Genomic DNA, 16,805 nt, shown 5'->3' on the forward strand with positions numbered 1-16,805 from the left:
GTATGACACATAGAATTATTGTTTTTACTGCCCTTTGTCAGAGAAACTCCTGTATCTTGTCTTTTATTCAACTTCAAATTTGCACAGTATGAAATGATGAGTTACTCTTTCAGATAAGCCTTTTATTTTATTTTATTTGTTATTTTTGAAGACCAAATTACTTCTTATACATACAGCATATCTTTTGAGGTACAAGACAACCATATAATCATGAAGTGCATGCTCAAATTTTCTAGTTTATTTTACGTTGTTTCCAAAAGTATAGAAAAGTGTATTTTATATCAATTGAATACATACATGTAGTATATACAGTCGTCCTCAAAATTATTCATACCCTTGTTGATATTTGTGATTTTTCATGTTTGTGATGAAATGAATGCATTTTATCAAGTTTCTCTAAGATTTATGTGTGACCTACTAGTGAAAGAATAACAACAATGCACAATTCAAGAAATTTCTCTTTTCAGGGGTATTTTATTCATAGATATTCAAACAATGTCATGTTCAAAATTATTCATACCCTAGGTTTTCTGAGTCCAATGTCTTTCATTAATAGTCAATAGCATAGCCTTTGTTCTTTACGACTGCTTCTAGACGATTCCTGTAAGTGTCCACAAGCTTCCTACACGTCTCCTGCGGGATGTTGGCCCATTCTTCCTTGGCGTAGGCCTCAAGCTGGGTCAGGTTGGTCGGGTTCCTAGCCATCACTCTGACTTTCAGGTCTCGCCACAAGTTCTCGATCGGATTCAGGTCAGGACTCTGACTTGGCCATTCTAGGACGTTGACATCATGGTCCTTGAACCATTTCCTCACCAGCTTGGCGGTATGCTTTGGGTCATTGTCTTGTTGGAACTTCCAGTTGGGGCCAAGCTGGAGTATTTCAGCAGATTCCTTCAAGTTTTCATCAAGGATCTGGATGTAATCCTCCTTTTTGTCTCACCTGCGAAGCAGAGTGAGACTATAGGCGCCGCTTTTCCGACGGCGGCGGCGGCGGCGTCAACATCAAATCTTAACCTGAGGTTAAGTTTTTGAAATGACATCATAACTTAGAAAGTATATGGACCTAGTTCATGAAACTTGGCCATAAGGTTAATCAAGTATTACTGGACATCCTATTAAAGTTTCATGTCACATGACCAAGGTCAAAGGTCATTTAGGGTCAATGAACTTAGACCATGTTGGAGGAATCAACATTGAAATCTTAACCTGAAGTTAAGTTTTTGAAATGTCATCATAACTTAGAAAATATATGGACCTAGTTCATGAAACTTGGACATAAGGTTAATCAAGTATCACTGAACATCCTGCATGAGTTTCAAAGTCACATGACCAAGGTCAAAGGTCATTTAGGGTCAATGAACTTTGGCCGAATTGGGGATATCTGTTGAATTCCCATCATAACTTTGAAAGTTTATGGATCTGATTCATGAAACTTGGACATAATAGTAATCAAGCATCACTGAATATTTTGTGCAAGTTTCAGGTCTCATGATTAAGGTCAAAGGTCATTTAGGGTCAATGAACTTTGGCCGAATCAGGGGTATCTGTTGAATTACCATCATAACTTTGAAAGTTTATTAGTCTAGTTCATTAAACTTGGACATATGAGTAATCAGATATCACTGAACATCCTGTGCGCGTTTCAGGTCACATGACCAAGGTCAAAGGTCAATGAACTTTGGCCGAATTGGGTGTATCAGTTGAATTACCATCAAAACTTTGAAAGTTTATGGATCTGATTCATGAAACTTGTACATAAGAGTAATCAAGTATCACTGAACATTCTGTGCGAGTTTCAGGTCACATGATCAAGGTCAAAGGTCATGTAAGGTCAATGAACTTTGGCCATGTTGGGGTTTTTTGTTGAATAACCATCATATCTCTGTAAGTTTATTGGTCTAGTTCATAAAAAGTGGACATAAGAGTAACCATGTATCACTGAACATCTTGTGCGAGTTCGAGTAGTATTCAAAGTCAGCACTGCTGCTATATTGAACCGCGTGATGCAGGTGAGACGGCCAGAGGCATTCCACTTGTTCATGATTCCTTTGACTCTAGTGAGGTTCCCTGTGCCACTGGAAGAGAAACATCCCCATAGCATTATGTGCCCACCACCATGCTTGATAGTTGGCACAGTGTTCTCTGGATTGTATGCTTCCCCTTTCTTCCTCCAGACGTATTCAACATCCATATGGCCAAATAACTCCAACTTCGTCTCATCAGACCACAGGATGGTTGACCAAAAGCTTGGATTTTGCTTCAGATGACCTCTAGCAAAGGCCAGTCGAGCCTTCCGGTGTTTCTTCCTGAGCAACGGTGTCTTCTGAGGCCTGCGTACATGGAGACCTCCTTTGTGCAAGACTCGCTCGATGGTGGACCGGGACACCTTCGTCCCTGCCCGGTCAAGCGTTTCAAGTAGGGCCTTGGTTGTGGTCCAGGGGTTGTTGTTGACCTCTCTGCAGATTTTCCTGGCAAGTTTAGGGGACACCTTGCACTTCCTGCCACGCCCACTAAGGTTCTTCACAGTGTTGTACCTCTTGTGCTTCTGGATTACGCTCTGGACTGTTGCCACAGGGACGTCATACTGCTTTGAAATGGCCTTGTAACCTTTTCCCTCAATGTGGGCATTCACAAGACGTTGCCGTAGGTCCTCACTGAGCTCCTTCTTCTTGGCCATGATTATCAGAGACTGCGAGTATCCAGAATGCTTTCCTCTATTTATACCCTTTTAGAAAGATGCTATTTTCCATCATTGTTTAATGGCTTGTTTAACAAAGAGGGTATTTAATTCATTGGAACATCTTGAAATAACTATAGAACAAAGAATAGCACATTCCCAGACAGTGAAAATAATGCACATTGTCATAAAAGGACATTTTTGTTCAGATATTGGCAAGGGTATGAATAATTCTGAACAAGTGCAAAAAATAACTTTCGACCCTATCTATTATTATGCTAATGAAGACTTGCCAGCTCATATGTCAAATCATGCATAGCAACAAGCAGACAAAAGATACAAAGAAAGTTACATCATAATAGCTTTTACAAGTAAAGAATCTACCAAAGAATGTTTTTCCACAAGGGGTATGAATAATTTTGAGGACAACTGTACATAAACATTTAACTTGGATTAAAACAGACAGGATATTTTTAGCTTGTAATATAAATTCTACGAAGTATGACCAAATCAACAGTAGAAAAACAATCACAACTGCAGTGTGAAAAAACAAAAAGGTTACAGTAGTCTTTCTGAAGGGGGCCATTGGGTTTGCTGGTCATATTATTGGATTCCATTCATGTTACCAGCTTGAAATACTTCCCAATAATAGTTCAAATCCTTTGAATCCCTCACAAAGTAATAAAGATTTTTTTTGTTTTCATCCTGCTTTGAGTGTTTTTATGTTTTTTATTTTAATTTAGGTCACTGTAAAAGCATTATATGATTACAAGGCACAGAGAGAAGATGAATTGTCATTCTGCAAACATGCCATTATCACCAATGTTGATAAACAAGACCATGGATGGTAAGAATAAATCATATTCTTTTATCTTTGTTTGTTTTAATTATTTCACCATGTTAAGTGAAATTAACATTGACAAAAAATAGTGTTGCTGTTTTGTAGATAAGAATACACAGTTGGAACTAAGCATATACTGTACAAAAGATGTTTGGAGGACAGAGTCCCTTAAATATCATAGAAGATAAGTAATTCATTGAAGTAAAATATGGCTTGAAATAGAGCCTTAAGATTAGCAGAGACAAACACTAATCAGTTGAAATAAAAAATAAATTTGCACCCCACAACATATATTAAGAACAGTCAACATTATTCACACCGTAAGACAATTAAAGACATTATAATGCACCTCAACAATTATAAACATTACTTTGAAGAAATATCACCTATTCACCCCTTTCCAAATTTAATTATTTATAGTTTTTGTCTCACCTGCGAAGCAAAGTGAGACTATAGGCGCCGCTTTTCCGACGGCGGCGGCGTCAACATCAAATCTTAACCTGAGGTTAAGTTTTTGAAATGATGTCATAACTTAGAAAGTATATGGACCTAGTTAATAAAACTTGGCCATAAGGTTAATCAAGTATTACTGAACATCCTATTAGAGTTTCATGTCACATGACCAAGGTCAAAGGTCATTTAGGGTCAATGAACTTAGACCATGTTGGAGGAATCAGCATCGAAATCTTAACCTGAGGTTAAGTTTTTGAAATGTCATCATAACTTAGAAAATATATGGACCTAGTTCATGAAACTTGGACATAAGGTTAATCAAGTATCACTGAACATCCTGCATGAGTTTCACGTCACATGACCAAGGTCAAAGGTCATTTAGGGTCAATGAACTTTGGCCGAATTGGGGATATCTGTTGAATTCCCATCATAACTTTGAAAGTTTATGGATCTGATTCATGAAACTTGGACATAATAGTAATCAAGCATCACTGAAAATTTTGTGCAAGTTTCAGGTCTCATGATTAAGGTCAAAGGTCATTTAGGGTCAATGAACTTTGGCCGAATCGGGGGTATCTGTTGAATTACCATCATAACTTTGAAAGTTTATTGGTCTAGTTCATTAAACTTGGACATTAGAGTAATCAAGTATCACTGAACATCCTGTGCGCGTTTCAGGTCACATGACCAAGGTCAAAGGTCAATGAACTTTGGCCGAATTGGGTGTATCTGTTGAATTACCATCATAACTTTGAAAGTTTATGGATCTGATTCATGAAACTTGTACATAAGAGTAATCAAGTATCACTGAACATCCTGTTCGAGCTTCAGGTCACATGATCAAGGTCAAAGGTCATGTAAGGTCAATGAACTTTGGCCATGTTGGGTTTTTTGTTGAATAACCATCATATCTCTGTAAGTTTATTGGTCTAGTTCATAAAAAGTGGACATAAGAGTAACCATGTATCATTGAACATCTTGTGCGAGTTAAAGTAGTATTCAAAGTCAGCACTGCTGCTATATTGAACCGCGTGATGCAGGTGAGACGGCCAGAGGCATTCCACTTGTTTTGTTATGTTTTTTTTCTTTTTGATAAATTTGTCAATTCCATGTGTATCCCAAACAATACAGAAGTAGTGATGATAATTTGGTGTTACATGGCTCTGTGTGCCCCCCCCCCCTTTGAAAATGAAGACTTTTTTTTCTTGTCAAATTTTTTTCTCTGGAAAATGTGCCCCCTTTTTGAAAATCCTGGATCCGCACCTGTATTGGATGTTACTGTTATGGGTGCTCTTATTAGCAAATAAATAAGTTGGATATAGTCTATGGTGAGTCGATTGGATGCATTGCAAATAGAAGATAGATCCCGTTTGTCTTCAAACATGAAAAGGATCACCAATCTTGCTCCTTTCTGTGCTATTTACAGGTGGAAAGGGGATTACGGTGGTAAGAAAAATATGTGGTTTCCATCCAATTACGTTGAAGAGGTGACAACCCCTGCTACCAATGACCAGGGACAGAATGCAACACTCCTAGGTAACCTTCAAAAGGGTGCTATTGACATCAATGGATGCAGTGTTGGTAAGTTCAGGGTCCCATCTTACAAAGAGTTATGACTGATCCAGTCATCCTCAGCTATATGGAAAGCCATCATTGTCGTATTTTTCCATAGGTAATTTGCTACTGTCCTTTTGTCAACGGAAAATGCATCCTGAATTGTCACGAAAATGATGAATGCATGAATATACGCATCATATGTAGAAAGCATTTTGAACAAACATGCATTCCAGTTGTTGGCCTTGCTGGCTTTCCATAGTTATGGTTGATCAGATCAATTGCAAATCTTTAAAGACAGGGCCCAGATTGAATTCACCCCTTTTAAAATCCTTGTGCACAACTTGTGCTTGTATTGTGACACCACTCCTTTTTCATCCTAAGGAATGGATTGACAACATTGTACTTAACTCCTTGTTTTTCTCCTAGTCTTTGTGATTACAAACTTTGGTTAAACATAACAGCTTTTTTTACAATGTCACTGCTCATCGACTATTCCTTCATCTTCCTTGCATTGGGGATTTATTGTTCAGTGAAGTATTTCTCTAACTTTTCAATTCTTACTTACAATGTGGGCTATCTGAGGAAAAAAGTGTTGACCTACAAGGAAAAAAAGGCCTCTCACCACAGTGAGTGTTGATGGCATATTTACTTTGAAACATTCAAATTGATGAGAGTTTAAATCTTCAGTCTGCTCTATATATTTTTCACCTTTCCTTTCAATGATTGTGTTTAGAAATGTATCACTAGCTCTTTCCTATATCATACCAGTAAGACTTTATATGTTGATTATTGCTTTTCCTTCCATCATTTTGTTTCGATCATGTCAGAAATGATGCTAGGTGTGAGGACAAGACAGCATTTTGTGTTCAGAATAATCTCGCCGACGCAGCGTAATGCGATGGACGTAGCGGCCACCGACCTAACAGAGCTTGAGGACTGGATGAAATGCATACAGGAAGCTTCAGTCAAAGCCACTGTTATGGTGAGTATGATTGCTATAAAGTGCTTGTATTCATGTTATATATTTATTACATTAACTAATACTATTGTAAAGTTAATGTGTCAATCTGCTTTTAGCAACCGCCAAGGTTGTATTCGAGGCTGGTGTTTCCGAGTCACTAGGCCACTGCAAAACCTTTTCTTCCATAGACTTTGTGCATGTGACGCTGGCTTAGGCAGAGACTGGCAAAATGTGGCCTCTAGGCTGGCCTCAAGTCAATCATCTCTCTTTAACAGCCACCTGCCTACATTGACCACTAAAACAGATTCCACTCACATGCATATTATGTGGATAAGAACCTGTATATACCAGTCACCTGTTTATAAAGTCCACATTTTTTTGTTTCAGATAAGCCTATACAGCAATATTGTGGAATATTACAGATTGAACCCCCTGTTCATATTCACCGTTGGTTATTCTATTAAGCATTTCCTCTCCCAAAACCAGAGCATGAAGCATATACATCATAAGAGAAATGATTGCGTAATGATGAAATGATAATGAACATAAAAGCCAGTGCATAATGTTATCTTGCAAAAAAAAACCCAATTATTTTTGGTTTGGTGTGTAGGAACTGGATATAGATTGCATATATTAGTTATAGATAATTGGCCCAAGTTTCTCCTCATTTGTTGCTGGATTGCATGTTAAAGAAGTTATTATGTGTTCTGGGGACCATTTCTTAAAGACTTACTGCATTGTTAACCATTATTGTATTAACTGCCCTGTTACCATGGCAGTTGCCATAGTGGCAAAGTTACTGTAGTTGTAACTCGTAATGGAACGGACTCCTGATTATTTCTACCAATAGACAAAGAGTATCCAGAATCATGAACGTAGACTGCGTATCGCGAGGGAATTCTCCAGGCTCATCGTCTACTGCAGATCTGTTCCATTCTCAGAAGACAGTAAGTATCTTTCTAACTATTAACCCGGAATAAGCTTTTTGGCATGTACTCATCGGAGTAAAACAAGATCTCCACTCGGAACATTTTACTTTCTCTTTACAAGTAAAATGGTAGATTAATTCATTCCCTGTATTATTGATAGCTTTCTCAAACGGTATATTTTATAAGAATAGGTATGTGTAACACACATTCAATGAGAAACCACACTATTTGTCCCCATTTGGAATTCTAAAAATGTTAATCAATCCCTTTATTGTTGTTGTTCTCATCCAGACATTCCAGGCAAATACTTTGAGATGTCGTCCTTCCCTGAAACCAAAGTAGAGCGTTACATGGTTCCTGGCAAGTCAAAGATCCTTGTGGATTACAACAGGAAACAGGTCAGCAGGACCTATCCTAAAGGTCAACGTATCGATTCGTCCAACTATGACCCCATCCCAATCTGGTTCTGCGGTTGTCAGATGGTCTCTCTGAACTACCAGACTCCAGGTAGAGGGCGCTCTTTCAGTCAAATTGTTCTTGATAATAATAATGTCATAATCAGGGGCTGCCGAACCATTTAGAAAGTAGTATTTCAAAATGTAGTTCTCTCCCTCATGCTTCATCTTGTCATAAATTGTTCCCATAAAAAATATTTCAGAGCATTTTGCAGTCGCATCTGATGATAGAGTCCCTTTCTCAAAATGTATTTTAAAAATATGGGAGTGTGGCTTCAGGTTTGAAACCTCTTTTCTCCAGAGCAAATGTTTCCACACTCTTCACTTTACTTTGTTCGTTGAAAATTTCACCCAAGTAAAGGTCCTCATCCAGGTATATTTCCCATAGTTGTTGTGTTTGGTGTCATCGGCTCAACATTGGGCTGCTTCACAGAATAATCCCATTTATCAAATGAAACTTTGAATTTTAAGATACCTGTATCATTTGTGAGATTGAAACAGGAAGTGTGTGATATCTTTGATGGACAATGTTCGTTTAAAATGCATTCAAAACCATAATTACTTCCCAAGAATTAAAGTAAAAAAAAAAATAGAGGACCACAGGGGGCCAGATTTGGTCAACTATATGTGAAAGTGAGAATTGTATCTGGGGATGAATTTAATAAGTTACAATCAAATTATTATATCAAATGTATCTCTCACCCTCAGATCATCATATGCAGTTGAATGAAGGCATGTTTGCTCTCATCGGGAGATGATTGTCAAAAGGTACAATCAGTTATAATATTAAATGTATCTCTCACCTTCAGATCGTCATATGCAGGTGAATGAGGGCATGTTTGCACTCAATGGGAGATGTGGATATGTACTGAAACCAGAATGCATGTTTGATAAGAACTTTGATTCTTTCGACAAGAGAACACTATCAAACGTTGATCCCATCCATCTAACCATTACAGTAAGTATATTGCTTCTCAATTGGTAGGGACAATCATTAGAATTTTTAAATTGACAAAATTAAAATAAAAATGCTTGTGCATTAATGAAACAGAATGCATCAAATTTTAGAGAACCACCAAATAAAGATTAAATAAACATTTACATGTCCCTTTTATATAAATGGCAACAATATTTTGGAAAAATGTTTTGTCATTATTTATGATACATATGGACTTGTGATGAATGTATGTGAAGTTAATATGATTTTGAATAAAATTATATATCTTTTAAGCACATTGTACCGATTGATTAAGAACTATATGAAAGCTGAAAATTGTTTATTATTAATAAGTGAGCAAAACAAATTTTCATACAGTGGACAATGTATTAATTTGAACTGAGAATATTTGTATAAATTAGTTGGATTTGACAAGTTTTATGAGAATTGATTCCTTTGATAACACAGTTTTATATTGAGATAGTTTAAAAATTGCAGGTCTAACTAGCATGCATTTGAACTTCAGTAGTCTTTTTGATATAATCATTTCTTTTCATCTTAATGCAAGATAGTAGGCAGATTGTTATTTCAATCATATTTTTTTCGAAGAGTAAAATCGTAAGTTACATTCTATCTTTGTTATTTCCAATATTTTTGGTAGATCATAGCAGCCCGTCATTTGCAGAAGACCGGCCGTGGTATAGCCAGTCCATTTGTTGAAGTAGAAGTGCTTGGTTCTGACTATGACAGTGGGAACAAATACAAGACAAGCACAAAAGGTATGTTGTTCATATTTTATTTCATATCAAATTAAAGTTGAAAAGCAAACTTTATGATTGTTTGAATGGAATATCATTTGTTGAAGTTGGAAAAAAGAAATGAGAATCCCAGGGAGTGTTTCATGAAAAATCAGTAACTTTGACTATTGTTACAAGCTACCAACTCCTTGCATCTGATTGGCTAAGAGAAAATCAGTCAGTGATAATCACTGTCAATAATCTTCATGAAACATTTCTTGGTTTCCTGTTTTCAGGCATGCACATCATAAGCAGTGTTTTTATTGTTCTTTTTTTCCCTCAGCTGATAATGGTTTTAACCCAGTCTTCAATGAAGTGTGTGAGTTTGATGTATCCAACCCAGATCTAGCCATGCTAAGGTTTGTCATCCAGGATGAAGATGTCTTTGGTGAACCTAACTTCCTGGGCCAGGCTACCTACCCTCTCAAGGCTATCAGAACAGGTAAGTCACCTGACTCAGTTAAACCAGTCACCTGACTACCGGTAAGTCATTCAGTCACCTGAGATACAAGTCTGTATAGGAGAGAACATGAAGGAATGCATTTGATGTCATTGGTACGACCTGCCACTCTGGGGAATATTTTAGTTTGGAAAAATTTTCCAATGATTTTTTTGGATGTTCTTCAATCCTAATCTTGTTTGGTGGATCAACTTTTTTTGTTTATGTATGCATATCGTAGTGACGATGATATGATTACAATTGAACCGTTTGAGGGATCATCTTGTATCTTGGTTTATATGTGCATTTTGGAAAGATGATGATCCAATTAGATTTTGGGGTCACAAGATAAAGTTCACAGCGGTCATCACCTGAAAATTTTTAGGAGCGTGTAATTTTAGTCTTACAATTGTTTATTTGAGTTATAAGATATGATATTGATATGTTAGTTTACAAAGTAAAATTAATTTCTTTCCAATCTTACTTTATATTGATATGATACTGATATGTCCAGTGTAATTAATTCCTTTCCAATCTTTGATAGGATATCGATCTGTCCAGCTGAAGAACGGGTATTCTGAAGAGCTGGAACTAGCCACACTCTTGGTCCATGTTGATAGGAGAGTCATAGGGGTAAGTCTTAGGATTATCTTGCTCTCTTAGCCATTCTCAATATATGCATCATTTCTGTTTTCTTGCTGTGAATATGTTTATTTGACTCTGTATGTTGAAATGAGGAATTGAACAATGATGAATCGTAATGGTAGAGATGAAACGATATTAGATATCACACTTTTTGTGCATGTCTGTCATGGAGTTTGAGTTGTTTATTTTTTATATTTATTTCACCATGTAAAATAATATTCACATTAATGACAATATAGTGTTACATTTGCAGATAAGAATCTATAGTAGAAACATGGCTTGAATGAAATTAAGTGTTCATAAAGTAATAGAAAAAGAATTGATATATATTAAAATGAAAACATAAATCATGCCTCTATGCATATTAAGCTAAAGAAATAAACATCATTCATATCTTAGGAAAATCAAAGACATAAATCATGAACCTCAATGAATGTCAAGATCTTTATAAGAAGTGTCATTAGGAATATTTTTAGGGAAGCAAGTTGTGGAGCCAGATGATTTTTGCTTATCCTGATATTGTGATGAAACATTTTTTACATTGCCAAGTTCGGGATTGTATGATACATAACTATGGCCATTGACCTTGCACAGGAATGTGACGACAGCGACCTTTACGCGTCCATTCAGATGTTGAGAGAGAGGACGCAAGAGCTGACTGCTGTGGTCAATACCATGGACAGACCAGACATGGACAATGGTGCTGGGGGCGGAGAGTCGGACGCGTTCCGCTTGAAGACGGCAGAGCTGAATAACTGCCAGGAGGCGCTCTTCAATCTCCAAGAACAGAGAAAGTGAGAACGATGCTAGATTAGTCTGCAGTCATACCAATGCAACTGACTCCAGACTCCATCAACATATTTACATTGTTCTGAATGGCATATCATTGGCTGTTTTGGAGTTAGTTTTATTGGTGTGACTGAGGCATTGAGTGAGGGATACCTTCATCCTAGGATGAGGTTTCAGGAGATCCTTCATAATGTCATGTTATCCCATAAAACCACTATGGCTACACCCATTCGGTATGCTATTATAATAATGAATTATGAGAGCTTGATTTGATAGTTTCTGTATTCCCAGTGAAGTCACCGGAAGGTCTCTAAATGTTTCATTTGTTGAATAATGTGTCCCTATTTCTTTTCTGAATTGTTTCTGTTAAATTGTTATTATTCTATTATACTATTCCCTTGAGTGGATTGTAATATTTCATTTTTATTTCGTTTGTTTGCTTTTTATTGCAGACAACGGGTGGAGAAGAGAAAACTTAGAAAAACAGCAAGCAACAGTCAGAGCCGACTTCCCAGACCTTAAGATGAAATCGCAAAAATCAACAGTAAACTGATCATTGATTATGATCCCATACCAGAAGGTGTTAGAGAGTTCTTATCTTCAACTGGAAAGTGAAGAAGTTCTTGTGGAATTCTCTTATGGCACTGTACTTATGAATATCTACCAAGGGAGCTCACAGGATTGACAAGATATGGTCATTGGAGGAATGGAAGCTGCAAAGCTTGGTTCAGTTTGCATTCACTTTGATTACAGATTATCAGATGAATGTCATCTGTACATTCTGTGATGATTGTATAGTATCAATTGACCATTATCTTTGCGTTCATGTGATGATTGCAGATTATTAAGTGACTCATCTGTACATTCATGCGATGATTGCAGATATCTATTGACTGTTGTCTATACAATCAGTTGATGATCGCAGATTATTGAATGACTGTCATCTGTACATTTACATGGTCATGATTGCATATTATCAAATGACTTGTCTATACATTCATGTGATGATTGCTTAGTGTCAATCATATACATGTATGAATTCATGAGTGGAATGCAGATTCTCAGATGAATGTCAGCTATACAATCATGTGATGATGATTGCAGAGTATCAATCAACTGTCATCTATAAAATCGGGTGATGATTGCAGATTATTTAATGATCGTAACCTATACATTTAAAAGCTAACGATTGCAGATTATCAGAGGACTTTCATTTATACAATCATGTGATGATGATTGCACAGGAGGATAATATTTTGTCTTGTGGACAGAATTTAAGTGACTAAATATAACCTTCTCTGGAGTGTTATCGTGGAAATGCAGAGTATAATCTCTAATATGCTTTTAATCCGTTGAAGATTCATTTTATTTTCATACTATATATGCCCATTGCGGATGGGTTTGGGATTTTTTTTATTGTGATAGCCACATGTTGAATGTAGATGATGCATGTGGGATATTTTGGTTTATGTACAAAAAACTGTCCAACATCTCATTGAGTTCATGTAAAGTCGAGTGGAATTAACCTAAATGGATCATGTCTATTAACATAACTTTTAGTCTTGTTGAAAAGAATTTAAGTTTTCTATCCTCTATTGCTTTCTATTGATGTAAAGTCTACCTGAATGATCTGTTAATGTGTATTGATCTATTAGGTTGTAGTCACATATTGGCATTAGACATTACTGGGACCTGTTTTACAAAGTGTTGTGATGTATTTATATCATTCTCAAACCGAGATTGATCTCAAATTGTGTAGTTAAGTAATATCAGATTAGATCTCAATCTGTGTTTGATTTGAATCAATCGCAACTCTTTGTAAGACAGTGCTCATTTCATTTTTATGTGCGCAGGATAACAACTCATCACCATGGCAATGCCATATAAAATAACCAAACATTTTATTATAAAGTCTATCTCTCTACTAAAAGGAATTATATGATATATATGTGTAATGATACAATCACATGTATGAAAAAAAATAATCTACATGAATCTAAGAGACTCATGCAAAAATACCAAGAACAATTGTTGTAAATCCATTAAATGTTTATGATTTGAAGAAGAAATCTTGAGGGATTTTGGTACAGGAAAATTGTTCAATGTTTTAACCAAAAATATTTTTTCTGGGTTGAGTTTGAGTAGATGTATTTGTATTTTGGATTATACAAACATGGTGCATTTTTTTATATGTAGTGTATGTAATAGTGGGAATATTGTGGTGTAGTGCTTCTGACTTTCGCCTTTCAGTCAGTGTCGTGGGTTCAAATCCAAGCAAGATATTTATCAATATTGTTCTGTACATGACCAAGGTGCAGTATGTTATTCTTTGGCAGGATTATCATTTTCTTGAACACTTGTCTGTCGGGATAGGCAGCTTGGCTATAGCCAGAGTAATAATCACAATTAGCGCCTAGAGTACTCTGCAGAGAGGAAGCAGGTGTTTTGCTATATATTATTATTTTTTGTATTTTTATTTTAGTAATGAAAATTTGCAAAATGCACTGATTACAACATGCATAAACATAATGAAAAGTTAAGTACTTCAATAATCAGCAAAAGCTGAGAGAATAGATTTAAATGAAGTAAATTACAATCAAAATGTCTTTTTCACATCCTGAGCCTTGCATCAATTTAGTAATTACATCACATAAACAGAATATAATGATCATCTATGATCATCTTGTAGAACCTTGATTTGTGGGAGCATTGGCGTAGTGGTTGCCTTGTGACCAGAGGGTTGTCTATTTGATTCCCACTGCGATATACTTTTGCAAAGCATCAATCCATACCTTGCCACTCTCCACACAGGTGTAAAATGGCCGCCTGATATGATGCGAAGGCCTACTTAGTATGTTAAACAATTGGAGTTTTTATACTCTTGATATTTTTTTATGCACCCCAGGGAATGTAGAAAGTTTATACATTGTGTGTTTGCAAGCCAGAATAAGATAACCTGGGTCATATATCTTTAAAGTGCATAAGTGTTCCAATGTTTCAAGTGCTATATTACAGTGAAATACTATTACATAATAGATTTCATCAAACAAAGATGGAGCGTTCAAGCCCAGATCAGGCGTAGTGGAGAGGTGCAATTATCGGCCGATTTTGTTTTGAGTTGACCTTGAAAATGCTTGGAAACCGCTTAGAAAGTGTCGCAGTAAAACAGCCATAACTTTTGTCAATGACCTATTATTGGAAAAAAGAATGATTACTTTGTCTGTTCATCTCGTTCATTTTGCTGTTTGTGGAGTAAAAGTATTTAAAAAATGTCAAAGAACTCTCCATAAAAAATAAAATAGTAGTCGAAAAAAAATCGCTTAAATTTCACATTTTCAGTGTAAATTTCAGTTTGTGGCACGAATGAAACTGAGATATGTCAGAAAGTAACTATTAAGGTAACTGTGTGAAAAATCAGATCTTGTAAACATGGGGGTACGGAAATGTCTAGAAATAAGCGAACTCTTTGCGATTTTCAACACAAGAACACAAACACCGAGTTAACCCATTGAAAACGATGTCATCTCCCAACTTCAGTCCCGTATACTAACTTTCTTGTGTGTGGTCTAAAGACAGTGAAGCACAGTCATTGGCAATGCCAGTACAGTGCAGTGAAGCTGCCATGCTAGAGTGGAGTGTGCAAAATCTCTATTCATGTATCAGACAAATTGACGAGAAATTGGTTTTGCAACGCAGGTATCAGCAAGTTAACCAGCGAAATGTGACCTTTTGTAAGCTTCATTTCATCACTGATCACAGTCATCGTGTGTATGTCTATAAAGTAAAAGACATAATTAATATAGACAAGGAAATTACTGTGCTTACCTTGTACTTTTTTAATGCATGGAAATACGTACCATAACAGAAAGGCTAGTGATTGATTGCAGGGCTGAGTCCCATAGGTAATTGCACTGGTTTCAATTGTGTATGATTAGTGATAACAATCCATTCTAACGTAATGTGTGATAGGGTGTGCCTCGTGGTGCGTGGGGGACAATGATGAAGTTGGGTTTGCTGGTATAAAAAACTCCTTGTTATTTTGTGCCATAACCCCAATTCCATACATTGATTTCTCACAAAATAAGTCTTTTGGCACAGCAAAACTTGGCATGCATATTCGATAATATCTCGTGAATATGCACAGTGAATCTCATGAATATTCAATGCAAGTTATAGATATGTCTGAAAAAGTTTGAAAGTGCTTTTAGGAGACAACGAAAATGAAAGTAAGCGAGAAATTAACACTTTTTGAGAGTTTGATATAATTTTTTCAGGATTGAATGATATCATTTTTGAAAAGTCCTGAAAATCTGAGGAAATTTCGTTTACATACAGTGAAAATACAAGCAAGTGAATTTTTCATGAAAAAATGAACTCTCTCCACATGTGCGTGAATGACCGTTAGAAATTAAAAACAAATCAGCCGTTTAGGCCGAGTTAATTGCATCCGTCCACTGGGCCTGTGATGAGATGATATCACTAAGCTCTGTAAGGTATTCAGTAGAACTCAGATAAAGTGAATCATAGTAACATGAAAAATAAGTTGCAAACAACTTCATTTCATTATAATTTTGCACTAACTTCTGACAAGGGAACCCAACCTTTTACAACAAACAACTTATTTGTATACATAACAAGTAAATTATGAAACACATTGTTTAAGTGCGACTCTAATTCACACTTAAATCTTTTTTGAAATATCCCCCAGTTTACTTAAACTTTCACCTATCTGCTGCTCTGTTTTGGGGTTGTTGTTTTTTTAATTATATCTTACCATTTTCTTGGGTCATTCGCTTTTAAATGAATATATACATCTTTGTTTTGTAGCCATGCAGCCAAAATGTTTTCTCTAGCTTCTCAATTGTGCTGTCTCCTCAGATCCGATTGACTCTGTTAACATTGCTGAGCCTTGTTACGCCTTAAAATATGAAACATTTCATTTTGCAAAGTATTGGGTATTCTATGAGTTGTGAAATGTTAATGAAACGTCATTGTTATGCATATCTGTTTGCCTTATGAAGTTACCACTAATAACACAATTTTTTTTTGCTCTCTCTCTTTCTCTGTCAGTGGTTGAGGAGTTCCATTAATACTGGTGATTGTCAATTTAAATGATTTCAATAGAGTTCTGCCACCACATTGCTTTAAAGACCCAGACCTCACCACAAAGTGAAATTGACATATCATATACCAATCGAAGGCTTATAAATTACTTAACACAGAAATGCAAGCTTTATGCATTTTTACCATGTATTAGCCAAGTATTTTGTATAAGAATAGCTCCATCTATTAGGCTTTGAAAGTAGGGTCAAGTTGTGATTTTAT

At 36.1% G+C, this 16,805-nt stretch overlaps 1 protein-coding gene across 1 annotated transcript in view; it reads left to right on the forward strand.

The window, feature by feature from the left end:
- The window catches only part of LOC121407348 (1-phosphatidylinositol 4,5-bisphosphate phosphodiesterase gamma-1-like), a 69,508-nt gene extending 55,498 nt beyond the window's left edge, over nucleotides 1–14,010 (forward strand). Inside the window, 11 exon segments of the mRNA XM_041598389.1 lie at nucleotides 3,421–3,524; nucleotides 5,398–5,552; nucleotides 6,356–6,510; nucleotides 7,340–7,436; nucleotides 7,710–7,925; nucleotides 8,683–8,831; nucleotides 9,472–9,589; nucleotides 9,891–10,049; nucleotides 10,591–10,679; nucleotides 11,286–11,485; nucleotides 11,933–14,010. Coding sequence (XP_041454323.1) covers nucleotides 3,421–3,524; nucleotides 5,398–5,552; nucleotides 6,356–6,510; nucleotides 7,340–7,436; nucleotides 7,710–7,925; nucleotides 8,683–8,831; nucleotides 9,472–9,589; nucleotides 9,891–10,049; nucleotides 10,591–10,679; nucleotides 11,286–11,485; nucleotides 11,933–12,002 — 1,512 coding nt within the window. The 3' untranslated portion in view covers nucleotides 12,003–14,010.
- The last annotated feature ends 2,795 nt before the right edge of the window (nucleotides 14,011–16,805 follow it).

The sequence above is a fragment of the Lytechinus variegatus genome, chromosome 2 (assembly GCF_018143015.1).
Source record: "Lytechinus variegatus isolate NC3 chromosome 2, Lvar_3.0, whole genome shotgun sequence".
Lineage (NCBI taxonomy): Eukaryota > Metazoa > Echinodermata > Echinoidea > Temnopleuroida > Toxopneustidae > Lytechinus > Lytechinus variegatus.